The following is a 20,547-nucleotide window of genomic DNA, read 5'->3' as shown; positions in this document are numbered from 1 at the left end:
CAAGTAGTTTTAATCATTCCGGATAAAAACATAAATGTGCCACAGTTTTAGAATGACAGTATGGAACATAAACACAAACTCAGTGCAAAGTCGATCCATTCAATGATTCCTCACACCTGATCCCCTCATATCTCTCTTTTGCCTGCTTAAAGTGCATTTGACAGATATATTTTCTAATTGTGACTTGATTTGGTGGGATACTACTCAGTTTGTGAAGTACCAGTTGAAAACAAGAAGTTGAAAAATACAGGAAGTAGCAGGGAGATAGAAAGGATCCCTCTGCCTATGTCATCAATTTATGCACAAATATAGCATTTTTCTGAAAGTTTAGGTGGTCATTTTTAAGTGATAAAGTTTAGGAACTGAGTTAGGAAATTGGTTCTGGTTAAGATTAGGTTTAAGAAAAAGGTTAAGATTAGGGTTTAGTTAAGATTAGTAACCAAACCCTTACTTGAGGTGAGGGAAATGTTTTGGGGTAGTTAACAGATAAGCAGAAGTAACTTTAGAAAACAAATCTGTCACCTGCTTGGCCTTATCTCCTCTAAAGGTGAGAGAGGTGGGGCTCACACTGACCTGTGACCAGTTGCCGGAGGTCCAGGCGGAGGGGCAGAGGACGTGAGTGTTACAGGGGGAGGCAGACTCAGGTTTGGGCATGTGCTCACAGTCGCTGGGCTGGAGGGCCTGCTGCTCCTCTGCTCTGAGCGCCCGCACACACAGCACGGCCCTCAGGGAGACTCCCAGGGACCCGCAGCTGGAGGAGCACCTCTGCCACTCCCCCACCCACCACCTACGGACACAAAGGTCTCAGTCAGTCGTGCTTTCAACATGATGAGAGTTTTGTAAATGGAATCAACATAACACGCACGAGGTTATGCTAAAGTACACGAGAATTTATTTCAGTATATTAAACAGAAGACCACTCAATTAATACCTTAGTAATACTATGGGAATATTATATGTTTAAATACTCATTTTACCTTCAGATACATGGTAAACTTGATTTTCTTTTTAAAGGTACAGTATGTAACTTGCTGAAGGTAGTATGCCTCCTGCATCATTCAATGGAAAAAAAAAAATTAACACCATACTTTGGAACATTCTCAAATGACGTTTTATGCCATACTGTGGAAGATTATAGCTAAAGGAACAATATTTCCATGGAAACAAGCAGGAGAATCCCTTCTTCTAGACCAAATGAGAGTCAGGTTTGTGGAGATGCGAGCTCACAGTAAGGACGCATGTTTTTATTTTTTCAGTGCATTAGACACAACCAAGATGAAAAAACATGCTTTTATTTTGGTCTTTTTTTTTTGGTTAAATAGTTAGGCTTTGAGCTGAGTATTAATGTTAAACCAATGTAGCAAGAACAATGTTTAACAAGTTTTGTAAAACTACATGAGAATTCCTGTCTGTAGAGATAGAAGAAAATCAATTAATTAGACCTTTGTAATATTATGTGCTTAAACTGGCTTCAATACACCCCCCTAAGAACTGACAAATATGATAAACGTAACTTTAAAGGAGAGTCTGCAACCATCTCCTTTATCTCAAACCTTGCCTGGAAAGTTCTGCAGTATGGCATTAAAATATATAACTTGCTTTTATTTAATTACAGATACTATGATGACAAAAACTTTTATTATTACTGTGATATCTGACCTGTGACTTGGGACTAGTGTCTTCACCTTCTTGTCTCATTGGTTAAGTCTAATGCCATATTGTGGAGCATTACAGACAAAGCATTAATATCTCCATGGAGAAAGATGGCAGTGTACATTACCAGTCAAAGGTTTGGACACACTTTCTTATTCAGTGCTTTTTTTTTTCTTTGTTTACTACTTTCTACATTTTAGATACATGCAGAAGACAAATATATCACCCAAGATTTATGGAAATATGTTGCAAAGAAAAACACTTAAATAATCCAAATGAATATTTTTTCATTTCACAGGTTTGCCTGATCAGCGTCAAGAAATGCCAAAAGTGCAGAGCAGTGATCAAAGCAAAGGGTGGCTACTTTTAATATCCAAAATCTATAACAAATTTTGAGTTATTCTGAGTTAATATTTTGTTTACTACGTCCCGCATGTGTCACTCATAGTTTTGATGCCGTCAGTGAGAATCTAGACTGCAAATAGTCCTGAAAATAAAGAAGAAACGTAACAAACATTTGACTGGTAGAGTACATTTAAAGAAAGTTTAAATAAGAGAATCAAACCTGGGACCATAACTAAACTAACCAAACAACTTCAGCAATCATACTTTGGTCTGGACAAACACTGCTCAGTTTTCCACCTGTAAAGAAAGTATCTGGTGCATGTGCAGAGCAGGTCTGGACTCACATGGCAGGGCAGGGCTCTTTGACACAGCTGCTGTGGTTGGTCTCCGGGCGGCTCTCGGGGTCACACAGGTGCTCCTCAATGATCCCCCTGGTCCTGTGCACGCAATGAACCGCCTGCCTCTGCACACCTGAACACAGGGACAGAGGGCAGAGCAGTTAGCCAGATATTAACTGAGAATGGGATTTTGCCATTTCGACTGGTCAGTGATATGGACAGTTGTACAGCTACAGTCCTCAGAGTTCAGGAAGATTCAAAGCCTGTATAGTTTATGTTCAGGAAATTTATAGTGATAGTGATTTTTCTAGTCTGGATTGTTGAAAAAAAAAAAAAAGAATCTTGCCCCTAAATTACATTCAAATAAACTCAAATTTAACAAGTCTGGCTGCACCATATGGGAAAAAGGTATGATACTTTTTGACACCATAGGTTCAGTTTAATTAAAACCATAACACATGACCTAATTCAATAGACAACTGCTTCAAATGAAAAACTCCATAGGTCCAAGAGGCTGATTTAGAACATATTAATAATACGTTTAGATGGGAGTGATTGACAGGTGGATCAGCCAATCAGAAACATGTACGGTCTATATCCATATCAACAAATACAAACAAAAACACACACATATGCCTGCTTACTAGGAACGAAGAAAGAAAGAAAAAATATCACAGGACACTAAAAAATGTCACGGATTTCAATGAGCAAAGTACTGTTAATCTTGTTCAAAATGATGGGTGACCAGTGAGCTCCTTCATTTCACATGTGTCACTGATATATCTCTACAAAAATACAGCATATACAGAAAAAAAAAGTTTAGGAAAAAATGTTTTGGGTAACTGGTACTTTATTTATTCAGTTAGTATTTGACAGTGTTTGCAGTACAGTACACCAAAACGCATTCATTCTATTGAAGTTATTTTTTATTTATTTATTTATTTTAATTATCTCACCCATAAAATCAGACAGAATAATGATAATTTTGTAGAGTAATTATTAGAATGCAGGAAATTCCATATAATTTGCTCAAAACCTCCAGATCCCTGAAAACACTTCAAATAAGTCCATAAAGTTCACAATTACAAAATGTTACGTTTTCTTTATAATGTGTTAATATCTGCAAACATTTGACTTTTAAGCTAATCTATGAATCACTTTGTCTCATTCCTTGTAAAAAAAAACGTACGGCTCGTTCTGTCTTTCACTTGGTTTGAAATGGACTAATATGGCTCTTTTGTTGTTAAAGTTTGCAAACCTCTGCCACATACCCTTATTTTTATACTCCAAATGACATGTGTGTGTGATCAGCATTAATTTCTCCACAAAAAACTGCCCCAATGTGGTCAAAGTAAGAGGCAGACTTAAATAAGAAGAGTTTTTTTTTTTTTTTTTTTTTTTTTTACCAGACTGAAGTTATTAAACGAATGACTCTGGTTGAAATGCAAAATAACTTACAAAAACTGTTCACACAACTAAAAAGAAAATAAACAACTTAAATTAAATCTGCATAAAAACAACATGCGCACAACTACACTGACGTCCTCCAAGGTCGGTACGAATAATTCCACAGGTGTCGATTAGGTTTTAACTTTAGCAGTACAGTACCAATCTAACTGCTTAATTATGAGGGCCTGAAACCAAAATACACAAAGACATTGAAACAAAAAGGAACTTAAACCAGGTTTCCCTCCACATGGTCTGACCCACGACCTCCCAAGGCTTTAAAAATGTCCCCTCTTTGTCTGGACCATGTGGAGACTTAGATATGAGGTGAATGTGGATATGTTTAACTTAACTGTATAACTGAAATGAATAGGTTTACCCAAATAAAACATCTTTAAAGTAGCTTGTCTAAGTGTGGTATTTAACTTAAAGATGGATTATAACTAAACTAAACAAACCTGGCACAGTTATGTCCAGCAGCTTAGTTGGTTATGAAAGAATTATAGGAAATTAAATGAACAAATGTGTGAAATAAAAAGGTTAAAATCTTCTAGCAATGTTCTCTCTACATCATGGGCTTAGGTGTATTTCCTATATCCAAAACCAGTCAAGCAGCACTGTTTGAGCGTGGGTCAGCCTTGGAGGACAGCTTTTCCTCAGAAGGACAGTACAAAGAGAGAGCTGTCCACCTGGAGGGCCTCTCTCATCATCAAAAGAACCTCTTCTGATCTTTGCTTTGAGCCTCTACTGGACCTGACATCTTATTTACACCTTCAAAGACAACCCTTTATAGACCCTTTATAGACCCTTTATAGACCCTTTAGGGAACGCTGGGAGATTGAAATCCTGGAGAATACGGAGCGGGAACACATGAGGGGAGGATCTGTGTTAAATATAGGAGCCAACAAAGGCCATTCCTTCAAATGTCAGTGCAAATGAAGCCACAGTCACAGGATGAGCTAAACACGACCACCACAGCCTCATCTCACATATAACATACAGTCCACTATCGGTCCAACGGGAAAATGACTGTAATTTTGAATCTAGAGTTGGCAAAAGTATCAAAAATAGCTTTAGAACAGGAGTGTCAAACTCATTTTCACTGAGGGCCACATCACAATGTTGAAAATCACAGTCTATTGTCTGAATAAAGAGAATTTTCAACATTGTGGTATCAGAATCGGTATTGAGAATCGAGTATATTCCTTAGTATCGAAATCAAGTTAGAAATGTTAGGAACATGACAATAGTAAAACAGAATCTTGATGCTCTTTTCAGTCTCTTTGACAACTTTTATTTTTACTTATCATTAATAAATGTATTTTAGTATTGTAAGATGTATCAAGCCTGTTTCAGTATGTATTTTCTTACTCCAGTAAAAGTATCTGTAACCAGAGGTGGGTAGTACTCAGTTATATTTACTTGAGTAACTTTTGAAAGAAGCAGGAGGAAGCATCATGTAATGCATATGGGGACATTTATTGTATTGAAGTGCTAATGTTAATAATTCTTGAGTTCTGTGAGTGTGTGTGCATACTGTTGGGTTCAGACAGTATGCACATGCTCACAGCAGGTCTGGCTAGTTTTTTGGGGCCAATCTAAACTTAATCCCTGCAGTATAACTGTAGCGCTAACAACTATTATGAGCCACATTTATAAATTTTTGTGGAACAGTACATGCACAACCCAACCAATACAGACCTCAAATAGAGTTTACTTATATTCAAAACATCCCTAATGGCACATCTATCTACACAACATAAAGCCCGGGCATAAACTTACCTTGGGATTCAGTGACAAAGAAATGTTCTTCGATGAGCCAAGGTTTTATAAGGTTATAATGCAAAGCTTTCCTGTCCTTTCTGTGACCCTTGCTTCTCAGAGACTTCCAGTGTTCAAGTGCAAATCCTTGAACCCTCAGAAATAAAGCAATCTGAATACAAGGACATTTTATATATTATACATGGTCCCAAAGTATCACCCAGCCATTCATACAGTGTCCTACAGAAACACTTTCATCATTCCTGTCTATTTGTTTAACATTTTCCTAAAAGTGGTTTCTTGTCTTAGCTGTTTTGGTTTGAAGGTGGTGGAGCACCAAGCATTTGAACAGTGACACAACATGTTTGTTCCCAAGACCAGAGCTGATACCAGTAACCAATACTGTTACTGTTACTGACTTTGTTCCAGAATAAAAAATATGCTGTCAAAATGCTATGCTGCAAAACATGAAAGCCAGAATGTCTAATAATTAAAGCCTTTTCATTCTTGAGTGCCTCAGATCTCCAATAGCCTAGCCTAAGATTCTCTACACTGTGGATGTGTGTTACAGTGTTAGTACACTGGGGATGTGTTATTGTGTTACTACACTGTGGACATGCCGGTTGTTACTGTGTCACTACATTGTGCATTTGTTACTGTGCTACTACACTGTGGACGTGCTGGTTCTTACCTGTGCCACAGGTGACACTGCACTCGCTCCAGGAGCCATGTTTCCAGTAGAAGCCTGTGGAGCCTGACTCTGTCTCTGAGGCATTCTGGTTTATGGTGTACTCATAGCGAACTCCGGGATTAGACTCCTGAAAGAGAAGCTGCAACACAAGCAACAATGTGACCATTAAAATCGCAAATGAAAGACATAATACTTTACCTAGTTTCATCATTCAATATTGTGTGTACAAGAACTTCATGCTTTTACGCAGCTTTAACAGGTGATGGATTAATGTGGTACTTCTTATGGTTGTATTTTCTTTTAAATAAAAAAACAAAAAAAACAACTGTAAATAAACCTCCCAAATGTTTTCCATGTGGAAAAGTGCTTGACCTGACTGTCTGTAAGAATCAGTCAATCAGTGCGCAGCTAAACAAAGCATTACTGCAGTACCTGTATCCAGAGCGGCTCAGTGGTGGGCCCCGGGGAGGTGAGGTTCTCCAGCTGCCCGCTCCTCTGGTACTTAAACACGGCCCCTGCTGCCTTGTAATCCCCATTCCATTGGATGGTCCACGCTCCATTCAGAAAGTACTTGTTTGGGCTGTCACTGCGTAGCGCCAGGAAGTTCCCTGCCTCTGCCACCTCCTCGATGCGGATGTCCCACGAGCCTTTTGGGATCAGGCCAATGTCCACATACCCTGTACAGTAAAGAAGGAAGGAGCAAACATGAGCAATTAATAATACTGTCTTGTTTAATATTAACTGTTATGTTGACTGATCAGTGTTGTATTGTTTTTGTTTGTTGATAAAGTTCGTACAAAGCATAGACTGTATATATAAATGGACATAGCTAACCTGCTAACTGCCACGTTCCAAATAGGAAGTGATCATGGGTGCACTTGTGGCTCTCACTTCAGTTCACTTTATATTGAAACATTGTCGCCCCTAACCATAACCGCTGCTGTGAGCCTCGTCATTTTGGTCTTAAAATGTTCGTATTAACACAATCTACATGATCCTGGTATTTTTATTTTGCAATTTTGACATATGAATGAATATTAATAACAGAGAAATCAGGTGCTTTCTATCCCGCGAGCGTTCACAACAGGTTTGATCAGATGGTTTGAGATTCCAGTCTATTTCAAACCTACAAACACTTTAAGACAAAAACTGGTTCACCCTTAGGACAAAACTCCAAGTCACAAACAGAGTAATGTAGTTTACTCCATTCAGTGTAGTGAAAAGTGCAGTGAGCGTCACACTGGAGAAACTAAACAGCTACTCCATAAGAGAATGTACCGACATTGCCTCGAGAGCTCCTCTGGACCCCAGTCCGCTGTGCATCTCCATCTCAAAGACACTAACCACTACTTTGAAGATAATGAGGTACAGATCTTAGCCAGAGAGGGGAGGGGTTTGAGAGGGGAGTTTTTTTTTTGTTAGGAAAGGTAAACCTTTCTTGAACAGGAAATATGGCCTTAGACATCAATTATCTCCCATTTACAACTCCATCCTCAGACCCAAAACAAACAAAGATAAATAGAGCAAGCCAGTAAGGCCATTAAAGGCTGAATGGAGGCCGTTAAGGCTGAAACTGTACACAATAGCTTTTTACAGTTTCAGTGTAGTTAGCTCCTCCCTTCAGATGGATATAAGTCAGTGTACACTAGCAATCTGACCAGAACTGAAGAAGTGGCTTGGATGAGCAGCGAAACATCTTCATTCCTATAACGTTTTCTCCAGTTGACAGATTTAACTTTTGCTTTTACTAAGCCCTACTAGTTTAGCAGGGAGCGGGCGGAAGCCACATGACCTGCAGCTAGAAAATCCAGTCACATCCACTGTTAAGGACTGATGAATCAATGTTGTAAGTTACTTTAATTCATGATATGGAAGCTTGTGTTTGCGGTTAAATAATTTATGTTAAAAAGTGTAATAATTGATGTAAAACTAGTCACTAATAGAAGTTGCATAGAAAAACTGTATATTCTTTATTTGTCCGTGTATTTAGCAGCAGTTCCAGAGTGTTGACATGTTGGCAGAGTCAATATTAAAGCTACAAACTACGTCCACTCATTTCTTTATTGTGAATGGAGTTTAGAATGGTGTTTAGTCTACTCCTGGGTGAATGAGAGATTACATTGATTTGTAGTAGCCTATTCATTTGGTGCGCTAATATCTGTTGGAAATATAAATGTGAAGAAAAGTTGAAAAACATGCTGAAAATAGCTGGAAGTAGAGAGATCTATTTTAGACACTTTCTCTAAATGACATCACTCTGGTTTTGGAATTTTATCCAAAAGTCAGACACAATCACAGGCAAGAAACATTTTTCTGATACCTTAAACATTGTTTCAACGAAATAAATGTGTTTTCTTATTTTATATATCAAATAATCATTTCTGTGCACATTAGCAGAGTTTTGACCCAATATGCAAATTTGTATTTCCAATGTCATTACGTCCAACCAGTTTGTGACCTAATTTTGTTATTTTTAAATCAAATCTATCCAATCATAACATCTTAAATATAATGATCTTAACTGTGTTTTCGTAAAAAAATAGTATTCCAAACTGTCATAGTAAGCGTGTTAGTGTAAGTGGAATCCTATTCATTAAAATTTGAGAAAAGTTTTGCTGCTAAAATCTGATCTAAAGTAGGTTTGTGTACCAACATGTCAACACTGCACTGATTCTCTGGAGACTTTAAAACGGCTCTGTTGTCCCTGTAGAACTTATCTGGTGTCAAGAAAAAATAATAATACTACGCCCACGGCCGCTCCTGGAATAAGGTGAATATTTTAGAAATGCACATCATTATTTCAGCTAATTCCTTGAACCTAAGAACAACAAAAATATAACTCACTCAAATACACCAATTACTGTATTTGTTATATATTTTTATTACTATTAAGATTATAGTTATTATGATTAAGATTATTCCTATATCTTGTGTGTACGTGCGTGCATGTGACTCAGTTGTATGATTGTGTGGGGCAGTTGTGGGGGTTAGGTGGGACTGTTCTTTAATGGTAGTGATTTGATTAGCACCAGAAAAGTTACACAGTGCATCTTTAAGACCAGCAGTGCACAGTACACAGATTTCCAATTTCAAGATCTATAATTTATAGACTGACAAAAATGGATCTTAGACTTAGATTAAGTTGTGCAGACAAAAATGTATGAAGCAAAAATGTTAGTGTTAATTTAAAAATAACTAACTGCTAGTGACTTCCTGTATTTAGACCTTAAAGTGCATACAGTTAGCATACAGTATTGATTTTGTACGTACCAAGTCCTTCGCTCTGCTCAAAAGTCTTCATGACCGTGGCACAAGTGGAGCCGTCCCCGTTGCACACTCCACAGCGATCCTCTTCAGCGCTGGAGTCAATGACCAAATCACAGCCGATACTCTGACAACAGAAAGTACCATGTGTCAGCCAGAACAAGGTAAAAGAACATTCAACCACAGCGTGCAGGGCAGAGAATCCAAAAGGTGTGTGTACAAAATAGTCTTATGAATGTAAATGTTCTTAAAGAGAGGGTATTATGCAAAATTGACTTTTTTTGAGCTTTCTACTATGTTATAAAGTTGTTTCCTCATGAAAAACAAAATGCCTGAAGAGATTTTAGAGTAATCCGTGCACGTTTGAGCAATGTAGTGCTCTCTCCTGGGCACTACTCGAACCCTCCTTACAGTTAGTACTACGCTCAGCCCACACATCACCCTCCTGCACGACAATTTTCCATAAATATACAAAAGCAGGGTAAAAAAAGAATACACCACGACGCGACAAACCTGATTCTATGTACAGTATTTTCATTAATGATATGGAGGCTGATTGTGTTGTGATAGCACTCTGAAGGGGGAGTGACTTAGCGGAGAGAGCAAAGTGTCATTAAAAAATGAAACTTATTACACATGTTTTCGGCAAATATAGCATTTTCAAAACAATAAAAGGTAACATGGTGATCTAAATATGTTATGTGTGTAAAATATGTGAGTGTAATACCCCCTCTTTAATGTAGTGAAATTTGTGAACCGCTCAAGCCTTTGCGGTTCAATGTATAAAAGCCATGAGATGAGCCTGTAAATGCATAAAGGTTTAAAACAACAACACTTCAAACACTTTAGAGTAGAGAGCACATATTATCACTAAGTGGCAGTTGATGTACTAATTGGTTATTCATTAGTATTTATAAAGCACTTTTTAATTTGATTATAGTGTGGACAAAAGCATTGTTTTCCATTAGTAAAAAATATGACCATAAGCCAAAAAGCATTAATAAGTCCATAGTCTTTTTCTTTTGTCAGCAACAACAGTTTAAACAAATTGGAAAATACCTAGTGTTTGCAGTTATTGGTTTTCCTTCATTTGGTAAAAATGTCAGTAAATGTCACAAGGGCCTGTGCTTGTGTCCGGCCGCTATCACTGAGTGGCATTTGGCCCGACGCAGAGCGATAGAGAGGAGCAGTGCTATCTGAGATAGTCCTGTGCACAGTCACTATCTCACACTCATATACAGGCAGAATGTCACAGAGACAGGGCCAGTCTGCAGAGGTCAGTGCATCGAGCAGGCCTCACAAACAAATTAAAAGGCTCTGTCTGTCTTCAGGAAATATCTGGGTTACAAAAGTGTGTCACAGTGATAAGTGGGCAAATGTAGTTATTTTAGATGATTATTTTTAGAATGTCAGGATCGACATTAAGTAGCTCAGCATTAAAGTGGAATTAAACACTGAATCCGCTATTCTCCTCTGCTAAACTGTGTACATGGTCTTTTAATAGCTTGATTTCATATCTACTGTTCCTAGTCAACTTTAGTACAAACTAAGTGAGTTTTCAGCTTTCTGCTTAAAAATCTGGTTGTGATGGGCTGTGTTTAGTCCCAATTTAACCACTCTTCCTGTGGTCCATGTAGGGCCAAATGAATGTCCCATATGCACCTTTTAACAAAACTACCAGTTTGGACACACCTTCTCATTTAATGTTTTTTTTCTTTGTTTACTAATTTCTACATTTTAGATACATACAGAAGGCACAAGATATATGGAATTATGTTGTGAAGAAATAAAAGTTAAACAACTCAACAAAAATAGCCTAGAAATTCTGTCCATAAGATCAATGGACAGAACCGTTGACAAAGAGCAGCCCTGGTAGAGTCCAACATGCACTGGGACCAGGTCTAACTTACACGCAGCTCCTGCTCTGGTCATACAGGGACCAGACAGCCCCTAGCAAAGGGCCCCAGACCCTATACTCCCACAGCAGTCGAATGCCTTCTCCATATCCAAAAAGCACATGTAGACTGGTTGAGAAAACTCCCATTAACCCTTGAGCACCCAATGGAGAGTATAGAGCTGGCCCCCACGTCGCTCTTTTGGGCTGTCCTAGGCTAGGCCTGGCTCCCGGGTGGGGCCCTGGTGAAGCCAGTCCTACAGATGTAACTGGCCTTGTTGTTGCTCTCATCATAAGGAGCTTCTAAACTACATTCCATTTATTCATTCACTGTTTGGATGTTTTCTGTGAGAATCTACAAATGTAAATAGTCATGAAAATAAATAAGAGCATTCATAGAAAAAGTGTGTCCAAACCTTTGACTGACAGTGTATATGGATTATTTGTGATGTTATGTTCATGAAGTCCTGATCTAATGAGTTAATGCATGTTGTACACATGGTGGCACACGTCCACAGTAGGAAACACAGGTAGAGTAAGCTACCTTACAGATCCCATTGATGCACATATCTCGGCTTTTGCTACCTTCGTAGCACGGAGTTCCATCAGCGGCCGCATCCCTCATCTTTTCTGAGAAGTGCTGGTCGAGAGGCCGACAGTGCAGCTCACACGGGCTGACTGAGGAGAGAGAGACGAGGGCTGACAGGGGCTAACAGATGTGGACAGGAGAAACACAGAGACAGGGACTTTGACTGAGGAAAGACATAGCTCCTTTCATTCTCTGTCAGCCCCAGTCTCTAGCAGGAGAGACAGGAGCTGACAGGGACTGACTGAGGCTGCCTGAAGAGAGACACAGAGACAGGGGTTGATGGGAGAAACAGAGACAGGGGTTGACAGTGAGACACGGAGATGGGGCTGACAGGAGAAACAGAGGTCATACACAGAGGCTGACACATGGACAGGGACACATGTTACCTCTGTTGTAGACTGCCACCCAGCTGTACAGGTGTCCTTTGTAGGGCAGGCTGTTGAAGTGGCTGCACTGCAGGTCTCTGAAGCTGGGCGTCTCCTCCACACATGGGGTTGGGTTACACAGACGGTACCTGCGCCGCTCACCAAGACAGTACTTCCCCCTGTGCTTGGGACTGCACCAGCATACATGTGATTATAAGACCACAGTGAAAATGTACATGCATATACATACACTATGTCTGAATGTCCTCCACTTTGACAATGTTTAAATCCAGGCTCAAACGGTTCTGTTTAGCTGTGCATATGACTGAATGTTTTTTGTTTTTTTCTGCAATTTTCTCCTTTAATGTTAATTTTATTATCATTATTTGTGATAATTCATGTTTTGATTTGTTGTACTGTGATTTTAATGACTGTCTTATTCTGTAAAACACTTTGAATCACGTTGTGTACGAATTGTGCTATACAAATAAACCTTGCCTTGTCCCCTATCCCCAAACCCCTCATTCACTACATAGCCCCACACTCTTTAGTAAACTACATATAGCGAAGTTGCATCTCACGGCTAAAACTACCAACTTTATATAGCAACGGTTTATTGAAGAGTGTTTTATTCATAATCAGCAATCAACAGTGCGATAAACCTGTGCTTGTATCTTTCATTCAGTCGTGTTGTGTCCGCGCTGTTGTTTTTCTAAATCTTTCAATGCATTGTGGTATATTGACCAGTCTATTTACCACTGTTGCCTTCTACTTTTCAAGATGCATTGTGGGAAATACTGAATGCATTATTTTCTCACCTGCAAATCATTCGGACACCACTAAAAATGGCATGACCTGTAAATAGTGTCCTAACTAGGGAAAAGTGTGGACATTCAAACACAGCCATAGTCTTAAATCAGGCATGCCCAAACCGTGGCTCGAGGGCCAAATGCGGACCTCAGATAAATTTTTTTTGGCCCTTAAGCTTCTGGGTGAATTGGCCCATATTACCTTGAACAGTACTTTTTACTGTATATTTCTGAAAATCTACTTTAACAAGCCCATATCAAATATGTAACGTGTCCCATTGAGAATGTAAACATGTATAAAGGTGTAGTGGTTCAGTCTAACTTGTAATAATAATGCAGATTTGAAGTATTCACTGTATTGGTGACCAGTCTATGGCCCTCAATCGACCCTCAGCTTTGTCTGTGTTTTTATATGTGGCCCTTAATGAGAAAGGTTTGGACACCCCTATCTTAAATTAATGTAATAACACAGTAGTAATACAGCGTGACTTACAGTGGGCTTGTGCAGTCCCTGTGGGCGCTCTGCACTCCGGAGCCACATGTCCTGGTGCAGGACGACCACTCGCTCCATGAAGCCCAGCCTCCATCCACACTCTCGGGATACTGGCCCACAGGCACGCACTGTCCGGTCACGCACCACTGGAAACAACAAAACAGTCAAACAGTCATTTCACTGCCAAAGGTTTACTTAATAAAGTGTTATCACTTATATTTTAATTTTGTAGCTTTTGAAATACTTGAGTTGTGTTTTTAGGATCTCTCCCCCTCCAGAGCTCATCGAGATTAGTCCCACTGCCCCCTTCATCACACTCTTTCCATCCTCTCAGTGCTCAAATTCATGTTCTCCCTGTGCCAGACTCAGCAAAGGTTTCCTTCAGGAGTTCCTCTACCACTAAAAATCCTTCCAGTTTTCAGATTCTAGATAGACTGTGATGACGTTATACTCTCAGACAAGGGACAAGAGACAGACTTTTGCCATGAAATATTCAAAAGGTAAATTCACAAATGTTGAACCTGATCATTTCTATCAGTGTTTTCTAAAGTGTTGTAAAAACTCACCGTATACCAACAGAAATCAACATTTTAACAATATTAATTTGAATGTTTCTGTATTATAATTGACCGATAGAATACTGTGATGTGATCTGAAACCTAGAAAAATGTTGAGCTCACTTGAAATCAGACTTTTCTGCCACTGATACAATAACAACAAAGCAAGATAATCCCAGAAAAACATTTTAAAATAGACAGTATCACTAAAAAAACTGAGCTGCAACAAATAAATAGCAGAATGGACCAATAATTACCCATCGAAGTCATTAGTTCAACCTTTTACAGCTCAAACGATGCATATTGAGTCCCAAAATATATTATTCCAGCTTTCATATACTGAGCGATAAGTCAATACAGTAATTATTGTGACAGGCCTACGTCTTATTCCCCCGAAGAGTTCAACATGAGTCGTCAGTACTATTCATAGACTGTATATATAAATGGACATAGCTAACCTGCCGGGCGCCGCGGTCCAATTACGCCCCTATAACCGCTCTAGTCTCGATGAGCTTCATTTACCTCGAGCCGCACCCCACCGGTGACATCAAACTCACTTTGTGCAGGTGTAGCGGCCCTGACACACACAGCACTCACCTTGTCTGGTCCGCAGCTCGTCCCGTCCACTGCTCCGTCCAGTTTGGAGTGACAGGTCTTCCCCACACTGCACCACAGAGTACTGCACACGTCCTGAGCACACACAACAACAGCAGCAGGTCACTCTACGCTGAGAGCCACACTATGTATCTTATTAAAACCTCAAAAAATGACTAAACTAAAGGCATGTCTTTTCATTATGGTTGTATTTATTGCACTAAAAAGCCTTTAAAAAACATAAATCTTTACTTATGCATCCATACAAACCTATTTTTAAAACTTATGTCCGAGGAGAATTCTCTCTCAACTCCATAAAGTTCCACACTGTCCCTTTAAAGTGCATATGACAGATTTTCATGTTTTTCTAATTATGACTTGGTTTGGTCGGGTAGTACCTGTGGTCAATATTTATCATAGCTCTACAACAGTTAAGTGGCAGTTTGTGGAAATGAAACAAAAATGCAGGAAGTAGCGGTGAGGCAGTGGCCATTTACGCACGAGGAAGGCGTTTTACTGACAGTTTAAACATTAATTTATGAAAATAAGTGTTTTCATGTATTTTAATTACTCTGATCATAACTATTGTGCAGTTTAGACACGTTTTGATTCTTTTTACATTATGGTTGCTAAGTAACAGTTATGGATTTACCTCTACGGTGACTGTCCACATCCAACCAGAAAGAAACATGATAAACAAAATAAAAAATAGGCACGATTTTTAGTAATATGTTAAATATAATGGTGTTTTAGTGAAATTAGTAGTCTAACCTGATACGTGCTGTTTAAAGTAGACAATACAAGATGTTTCTGCTGGTTTTCTGATTTTTTTTTTTTTTTGTATTTGTTCTTATTTCAAGTTAAAATATTTCTTTTAAGGTGGCTTACTACATTTCTGACTGCAATGGATCATTATTTAGCTCAAAGTAAGACAAAAATATATAGTTACAATGTGTGCCCTGCGGCTCATCTGTTTGTTGTTAGATTACAGTTTTATAGAAATTATTTGCCGCTCTACATTTGTCACATTTGTAAATCTAATTAAATTGAATGCTTGTCATAACTCTGTAATTTTATTAAAAGCATTTATAGAAAAGAAATGATGCATGCATATTTCAGTAATCTATCTCATTTATTCACGACTCCATGAATAATTATAGAAAATCCCAGTAGTTGAGGAAAGGCTTGTCTCTGCACAAGCACAATCAGAGCAGGTTGAGCTCAGGTGACACCCCCCTCACTGCGTCCTCCTGATGAGACAACGTTCCAGAGCAGATGCACCAGCTCATCTAATCTATAACCTCTCATCTCAGAGCGACGCCTGCACCAGGACAGACACGTACTCTGTGTGAAGACGACATTGCACTGGACACTGGAGCCGCTGGAAAACATGTGTGTCTTAAATATGTGTGCCTTAAACATGTGCGTATCTTAAACGTTTGTGTCTTAAATGTGTGTGCATCTTATACGTGTATGTGTCTTAAACATGTGTTCATCTTAAACATGTGTGCGTCTTAAACATATATGTGCGTCTTAAACGTGTGTGTCAGTTTTTTCCATGTTTTGTGACATAAGAGGATATTAATAGAACAGAGCAGGGTGACGTGTGGTGGAGAGTCATTTTCATCGACAGATCTTTAATAAGTGACATTACAATATGTTGCTGTATTTTTCATTTGTTTAGGCTGTTAACAATTGACCATAGTGCATTGAATTAAATTATAATATTTTGTAAACCTAAACCCCAGCACCTGCAGTCAATCATCAGTGCTAGTGCAGCCTCTGCAGCTCAGCGAGTGATTTCTAGAGGTTCTGAGCTTTCACATGAGGCCTGTCCATAAACTGAGCATGAGAAAAACATGTTTGTGTCCTCTATCTGCAGGATAAGTCTCTGGTTCTCAGCTTGGGGGTCGGGACTCCCATGGGGGTCAGGGAATGATTTTGGGGAGTCCCCAAATGATATTTATTTATTTATTTATTGGTTTATTTGACAGGGACAGTGTACATTAATAGCATTGCTGCAAATGCAACAGAATTAGCCAAAAGATGGCAGACCTGTCTCCCTAAAAACAAGAATATTATACAGCGAAAATTACAATATACTATAGACAAAACATTAAAAACAGATATAACAAACACTGTCAACAAAGTGTTGAGAAAAGACAAACAAAACACAGGCATCATACAAGACAGTCCACAGCCATTCCACAACATCCAACTCAAGAGAAAACACAAGTGCTCGTCTGGTTAGTCAGGGGGGAGTCATTAGTATTGTTAATGGAAACATGTTTGATGTGTTATGAACCAGTTTTTAAAAATGTTTTTTAAACAGAATATAGGTGCTTATTTCTCTGATGTTCTGAGGGACCGAGTTCCAGTCCTGTGCAGCTGTCCTCCTCAGAGGAACAATACAGTCTCCTCGGGCAGACCCTCGTGTGACCCTCTTAGAGCTGGTTCTTATGTTCACAAACTGATTGAGTGGAGAGGATGACAGACCATTAATGATTTTATATATCAGACAGAGGTTTGAATACTTGATGACATTCTCCCAGATTAACCGTTTATGCTTCTGTAAAATGGTGCAATGATGATGTCTTGAAGGTTTTTTATCTAAAATCTTGATTGTCTGTTTGTATAATGATCCAATGGGTTTCAGTGTTGTTTTGTTTGCCTGTGACCATGTTGTAAGACAGTATGTTATGTGAGAAAAGACCATAGCATGCATAAACATTTTAGCTGCCTGCAGTGATAAATGTGACCTAATGAATCTGAAATTGGACAAGTTAAACTTTACACGGTTGCACACTTTTTTGATTTGTGATTTAAATGTTAGTTTTGAATCAATTAGGACCCCAAGATATTTGAATTCTGACACAACATGTATTTTTTCTCCTGCCACAAAAACAATGTAATGTTTGATTTAGAAAAGAACATTGCTACTGTTTCATTTACATTGAGCTTTAAGGTGGACTAATTTAAACATTCTGAGACATGGGCCATGGATTGTGTAAGTTTATCAGCTACTTGAGTTGTGTTTTTACCATGTGCATAAATGACTGTGTCATCTGCATACATGTGAATGAAGACATTGGAACAGACTGAAGGGAGGTCATTTATGTACAGAGAGAAAAGCAATGGACCTAGAATGGAACCCTGCGGGAAACCAGTAGACAGGGGAGGGGAGTGGTAATTATCCATTCTGACAGACTGTGATCGATTTGATAAATATGATTCTATCCATTTTATTGCATGTGAGGAGAAGTTAAACTTGGTCAGTTTGGTGAATAATATTTTATGGTTTACAGTGTCAAAAGCTTTTTTCAGGTCGAGAAACACAGCACCAACCACACCACCCTTATCCAGTAAATCTTTGAGATTTTCAGTAAAAAAACAATTAGTCGTCTCTGTTGAGTGCTGAGCTCTAAAACCAAACTGCATGGGATGAAGTGAAAATGATGTGGTGTTGAGATGGACAATAATTTGTTGGGCAATGAGTTTCTCTGCGACTTTGGACACTGTAGGTATGATACTGATGGACCTGTAATTGGAAAGTAATAATGTATCTCCGTTTTTATAGATTGGAATTACAGCTGATGATTTCCATTTACTTGGAAATACTGCCTCAGACACTGATAGATTGAGAATGTTGGTTAATGGAGTTATTAAGTTGGAGCTGAGTTCTTTTAACATAAATGTATCTATGCCAACTATGTCTTTTGTTCTGGTAGGTTTGAGTGAACTTATTGTCTGTGAGGGGGAAAAAATGTAAATGTAGGTCGTGATGGAAAAAGGTTGAGCTCTAAAGGGTTAAGGCACTGGCAACCAAGGTTCATTTGTGATTGTAATGGTAAAAGCACAGGTCTCATATTGTTCATTTAATGAATGAAGAATTAGTAACAGTTAGTAGTAGATAATAGACCTTGCTCTCACCTTCATTCTACACACCTTCAGTGAGTCTATCTGTGACAAAAACTTTACAAAAAAACTGACACAAAACTTCTCATTAGTATTAGTACTACTTACTTTAGTAATACTATTGTATAATAAGTGTATAATAAGTGAAATAATGAATACTACTGAATATATGAATGAAGAGGGAGGGATTATTATGTTGACCTTTTGTCATACATGCATGTTTGAATATTTTAGCGATCTCTCCTGGGCCATATTCACACTCGCCTTATGGTTAGTTGTAATAATATTAATGCCCTTGTCTTATGTAGCGGTTTTCCAGAGGCTCAAAGTCGATTTACAATACAAACTGCCCTGAGGTAGACTGACAAAAGCGAGGCCGCCAATTTGCACCTTTGCCCCCTCCAACCATGACCAACACTCACACACCACATTCATACGAGGCAATGTGGATGAAGTGCCTTGCTTAAATACACAACGACTATGGCTCCCAGTGGTCTCCCATCCAAGTACCAACCAGGCCCGGCCCTGTTTAGCGTCTGAAATCTGATGAGACCAGGCTTTGACAAGGAGGTTTGTCCAATACTGTCATCCATTTTCTCGCATGACAATTCTCCATAAATGACACAAAACTAAAGTGAAATTCATAAAACATGTTCATATTTTGTTTTTGTCAAATATAGCATTTCCAAAACAATAAAACACGATGATCTAAATTGTTACGTTGGCAATTAATACCCCACAGACGTAAAACACCCTCTGTTTAAGCTCCTCCGCCTTGAGTACAGCGGCGGACTACTCTCCCTCTCCCCCCTCTGTTTACATAAATGCCCTTCATCTCCAAGACTCCCAGAGCGTGGTGAACACATGTATACTTGAGGTGTTCTTGAGGTAAGGCCACAGCTCTGTATATATCACCGAGGCTCTAAAATGCAGGATTAAACTGACCTTGTACACCAGCGGGAGTCAACAAACACTACAGTCTACAGGGTCATACATAACACATGGACGGAGTCATTTAAAACTGCTTTGGGTCTTCACTGGCCATTAGTCGTGTTTGGGCCTCATAGAGTTATATATATATAAAAAAAAAGGCTATACTGTATATGAGCGATACAAGTTAGACAGACATTGGCCCCCAGCAACTTTCACCAATACACAGACTCAGAAACGCCATTGTCTTGTTTGTACATGATCCCAGCCAAAGTTAGTGTCAGCTTTTTAGACGTCAGGACTAGTGTTGACATGATAACAAAATTTCAAACTTGATTTCCAATACCACTATGATAATTTAAAAAAAAAACATGCTCAAATGAGTATCTAGTTTTGATGCAAACTGATTTTCGATACTTTTAACAACCCTAACCCTTGAGCAGCTTTTTCCTCTCACCGTTGTAACTCAGAATCACGCGGTGTCATGGCGTCACCAATGAAACTCAATTTGTCTCCTGAGAAGATGCTGTGACTCGGAGATGCATTGAATAAAGCACATTTTAGGAATTGCTTAATGCGTAAAGTACACTATGACAGGTGAAAGTAGTTAAAAAAAACCCCCAAAACATTACCTAGTTTTACCCTTTTTTTTTTTTTTATTTTACTTCCTAGTTGGACATGGGCAGCAGGTATGACATGTGCAGAGATACTTCCAGTTCTGTTACCTAGAAACCAAAACAACTCATAAAAATGTCTTCCTTGTGCATAAATTGTTAGTACATTCTGGATGGAGTTTTCTGTGTTGGTGACTTTGGTGGAGGGATTCCATTTTAGAATCACCGCTACTTCCTGTATTTTTGAACTTTTCTTTTGAACTTTCTTTCCACTGTCGCATAGCTGAAG

At 38.8% G+C, this 20,547-nt stretch overlaps 1 protein-coding gene across 1 annotated transcript in view; it reads right to left on the bottom strand.

Annotated features, from left to right (window-relative positions):
* The window catches only part of LOC117393838 (A disintegrin and metalloproteinase with thrombospondin motifs 7), a 98,037-nt gene that overhangs the window by 25,742 nt on the left and 51,748 nt on the right, over positions 1-20,547 (bottom strand). Inside the window, exons 10-18 of the mRNA XM_055220977.1 lie at positions 14,803-14,895; positions 13,649-13,794; positions 12,368-12,537; positions 11,937-12,070; positions 9,505-9,625; positions 6,667-6,911; positions 6,235-6,373; positions 2,343-2,469; positions 574-787 (exon numbers count right to left, since the gene is read on the bottom strand). Coding sequence (XP_055076952.1) covers positions 574-787; positions 2,343-2,469; positions 6,235-6,373; positions 6,667-6,911; positions 9,505-9,625; positions 11,937-12,070; positions 12,368-12,537; positions 13,649-13,794; positions 14,803-14,895 — 1,389 coding nt within the window. The remainder of the gene's footprint in view (positions 1-573; positions 788-2,342; positions 2,470-6,234; positions 6,374-6,666; positions 6,912-9,504; positions 9,626-11,936; positions 12,071-12,367; positions 12,538-13,648; positions 13,795-14,802; positions 14,896-20,547) is intronic.

This window comes from Periophthalmus magnuspinnatus, chromosome 3 (assembly GCF_009829125.3).
Source record: "Periophthalmus magnuspinnatus isolate fPerMag1 chromosome 3, fPerMag1.2.pri, whole genome shotgun sequence".
Classification (NCBI taxonomy): domain Eukaryota; kingdom Metazoa; phylum Chordata; class Actinopteri; order Gobiiformes; family Gobiidae; genus Periophthalmus; species Periophthalmus magnuspinnatus.
The sequence above is the reverse complement of the archived record's forward strand: the minus strand, read 5'-3'. Positions and strand labels throughout refer to the sequence as shown.